Raw genomic sequence first — 3913 nt, forward strand, 5'->3', positions numbered from 1 at the left:
AATTTCAACTGGTACCATGACTCTAATTTAAAATATAATCGACTTGATCTCACCAAACTTGACCCATCACCCATAATACAGCTCTAAGAAGTTTCATGTTAGTGATTTGATTTTTTGCAAATAGACAATTTTTTTATATTTTTTTCCGTATGTATTCAAATCAAATCACAAGTTTGATTCGACCATGATAGATCTACTCCGTATTAAACTATAATTGAGGCAACTCCGATCGATCCGGTACGAGTAGTAGTGCCTGCCGAAACTAACGGGTGAAGAGATGAGAGAAAATGTAAGAAAAATGTTGAAGAAGGTGGTGGATGTGAAGGAAGCCAAGGAACAAATATCATTTGCACTGCCCATGATACTCACTAATGTGTTTTACAATCTGGTTCCATTGGTTTCGGTTATGTTTGCTGGTCATCTCGGTCAACTACAACTGGCTAGCTCTACTCTTGCCAATTCTTGGGCAACTGTCACCGGATTTTCTTTCATGGTTAGATTTCTCCTCTCTTTTGATTCTTGGATTTTAGATCTCTATCTTTAATTTTTGCAGAATTGAATGTGATTTATTTAATTTATACAGTTTTAATGATTATAGAGTAATAAGTCATGAAGAATTTTTTTACAATACGGAGTATATATTTTGGTAACTTTTATGGCTATTGACTTATTAACTTTTTTCACATAGTACTACTGTAGATGATAAAATGATGATTTTGTAATTTTTTTTTTGGTGTACCACCCGTTTCACCCTTCGAGTTAATTCGAATTCGGAGCTCAGTTTTGAGTGGTTAGGTCCCAGCTCCCTCCCAATTGTTGTTGTGGGAGATCGAACACGCGGTCCTCCTTACCAAGTGTAACCCCAATCACTACTACACCAACAACCAATTGGTATGATGATTTTGTAATTATTAAAGGTATTCTAGGATAGATAAGTGAAGCCGTCAAATTAGGTACACTTGTCAATTTACATTATTACATACAATTATATTTTTATAAAAAATTATTGAAAAATAATTAAATTATGAAATTTTATAGTATTTAATATCATTTTATCAATAATATTTTCAAAAATTAACGTTGTTAGAAACTATAGTCAAAATATATACTTCAAGTCAAAGTGTTTCAATTATTTTGAAACGAAATCTTAAGGCTTTTCAACGATAATTTTTCATTAATCTTCCAGTCTCACGGTGAGAGGGTCCTGTGGAAGACTAATTGTAATTAATCTTCCATTAGTCAAACCTTTTGTGATCATATATCTTGGGCAAAGCTAAGTTCAAATAAAAGTATATATCCATTTAATTTTTTTAATATATTTAATTTGGTAAAAATAATACTTTGTATGAAAATATTTTTATTGAAAAGATTTTTAAGCCCTAACAAAAGTGTACATGTATGTGTGCTTTGATGATTTAGTATAATAGAATAATTTATATGATTAAGAGTTAATTTTAATTAATTTGAACCACTTTTAAAAATGCTAGTTTTGCCACTATTGTAGATTGGCTTAAGTGGTGCACTAGAGACATTATGTGGGCAAGGATTTGGTGCAAACTTGTACAAAATGCTAGGGATATATCTTCAAGCATCATGTATGATCTCGATCATTTTCTCCATAATCATATCTACAATATGGTGGTTCACCGAACCTATATTGAATATACTACTCCATCAAAATTCGAACATTTCTAAAGAAGCAGCAGTTTACATGAGATTTCTAATACCAGGAATATTCGCATTTGGTCTTTTACAAAACATCTTAAGGTTCCTCCAAGCACAATCTGTGGTTTTACCCTTGGTTACATTCTCACTCGTTCCATTACTCTTACATTGTGTCCTTGGCTATTTCTTGGTTCATTTCACAACCCTTGGATATACGGGAGCAGCATTGGCCACCTCCTTGACGTTTTGGTTATCGCTTATAATTTTGGTCATATATGTGAGCATTGCTAAAAAATTCGAGCATACTTGGAGAGGGTTATCAAAGGAATCGTTTCACCATGTCTTCGTCTACTTGAAATTGGCATTACCTTCCGCTGCTATGGTTTGGTGAGTACATTATTGCTCCAATAATCCTGTGTTACGCATTGTGACAGGCGTACAATTAGATTTCTAGATGTTTTTATTTTGGACACTAATTTTAATTCTCAGTTTGGAGTATTGGGCATTTGAAATCTTGGTGTTGTTGGCTGGCCTCATGCCAAATTCTGAAACAACTACTTCACTCGTCGCAATCTGGTACAAATTGATTCTATTCTCTCTATCTTTTCTTCTTTTTTATGAAAGAATCGTTGCTATATATATGATATTTGCGCTCATCTCATCTATACAGTGTCAATACAGAAACAATAGCTTACATGGTTACTTACGGGCTGAGTGCTGCAGCAAGGTATGAATGCAAAAAATATAAATTCCTTAATTTCTCAAGTTTGAATTTTTAATTTATTATTATTATACAGTCTATCTTGTCCGTGTGACCACTTTTTAAATAATAAAGTAACGTCTATAATAGTGACTAGTAACTCCTGTAATACTGACAGAGTAATCCCTTTAACACTGACAGATTAACTCCTTTAACACTAACGAAGTAACCTCTATGATGACTGGCACACTATATAAGAATTTGTGTTATTATTATTATTATTATTATTATTATTATTATTATTATTATTATTACAATTCTTAACAATTACCATGATAGTACGAGAGTTTCTAACGAGCTTGGAGGCGAGAAAGTAAATCAAGCAAAGCATGCAATGAGAGTGACACTGAAGTTGTCGATTCTCCTAGCGGTTTTTATGGTTCTTGTTCTAGGCTTGGGACATGATATTTGGGCAGGCTTCTTTGGTGGCAATGCCAGTATAATCAAAGCATTTGCCTCCTTGACTCCTATGCTTTGTATTTCAATTTTTTTGGACTCGATTCAAGGCATACTATCAGGTCTTTAGATTCATTACACATTTTCTTCCTCTTAGATTTATCTCCTTCATTTATTTCATCCATGTTCTATGCTGTTTTTTGTTCACCAAACAGGGGTATGCAGGGGATGTGGTTGGCAGCATTTAGTCATGTACATTAACTTGGGGACATTCTACCTCATTGGTATGCCCGTTGCATACTTAATTGCCTTCAAGTTTCAGATGTATGTCAAGGTAATTATCATTTATTATTACATTTTTCCCTTTTGCAACTGCTTTTGTTTACTACTCACTCCCTATTTTTTTTTAAGTGAAATATTTCTCTTTTACACATATGTCAATACAATACTTTGATCAATAATAATATTTTTAATTATCAATAAGTTAAATTTATAATAATTGAATATTAATAAACTATTCATTAAGACGATTTCAATAAGTACCTACAATACTATATTATATTTATGAATCATAAACATTAGTCAAATTGGATTAATGGTATATAAAAAGTCAAAACGTTTCACTTAAAAAATACGGAGTGAGTACACATTAGAGGCAGAACGAAGATTAATGATTCGCCTCCATATCTTCTTTGTCACAAATCTGTGGTTTAGGGTCTTTGGATTGGTTTAATATGCGGCCTCGTCTTGCAATCTAGTTCACTTTTCCTGATTACTCGACTCCGGAAATGGACAACATTTGAGCTCTCAACTAGCGGCAATGAAAATTCAGCTCCATAAAATGCCTGTGGGATACGCAACTTATTAGCCAAACATAACTATAAATGATAGATTTTTTTTAGGGAATAGGAAAATTTATTTATGACTTATAAATTCCTTTTTTAAAAATAATTTACAAATATTATTATACATACATGGTGCATAGTTATATTTTACAGCAACTTTTTGGTGCAGCAGGTCACACCGTGTGACAGGAGTTACTTGAGTTATTTCGTTAGGGGTTACCCGAGTTATTCAGTCAAGGTTACTTGA

At 32.7% G+C, this 3913-nt stretch overlaps 1 protein-coding gene across 1 annotated transcript; it reads left to right on the forward strand.

The window, feature by feature from the left end:
* On the forward strand, positions 1-3913 carry LOC110701694 (protein DETOXIFICATION 19-like). Its single transcript, XM_021879323.1, has 6 exons — positions 1-493; positions 1505-2052; positions 2155-2241; positions 2336-2392; positions 2705-2943; positions 3037-3913. The coding sequence occupies exons 1-6, from the start codon at positions 278-280 to the stop codon at positions 3273-3275; spliced, it is 1386 nt and encodes a 461-aa protein (XP_021735015.1). The 5' UTR covers positions 1-277; the 3' UTR covers positions 3276-3913.

This window comes from Chenopodium quinoa, unplaced genomic scaffold, assembly GCF_001683475.1.
Source record: "Chenopodium quinoa cultivar QQ74 unplaced genomic scaffold, ASM168347v1, whole genome shotgun sequence".
In the NCBI taxonomy this organism is placed as follows: domain Eukaryota; kingdom Viridiplantae; phylum Streptophyta; class Magnoliopsida; order Caryophyllales; family Amaranthaceae; genus Chenopodium; species Chenopodium quinoa.

What these genes read in the sequence shown, in the direction of transcription:
- LOC110701694 (XM_021879323.1), top strand. Translation starts at nt 278, where the DNA reads ATGAGAGAAAATGTAAGAAAAATGTTGAAGAAGGTGGTGGATGTGAAG. An exon ending in ACTTCACTCGTCGCAATCTG is followed by an intron (nt 2,242 to 2,335) that starts GTACAAATTGAT and finishes TCATCTATACAG; the next exon opens with TGTCAATACAGAAACAATAG. An exon ending in GATTCAAGGCATACTATCAG is followed by an intron (nt 2,944 to 3,036) that starts GTCTTTAGATTC and finishes TTCACCAAACAG; the next exon opens with GGGTATGCAGGGGATGTGGT.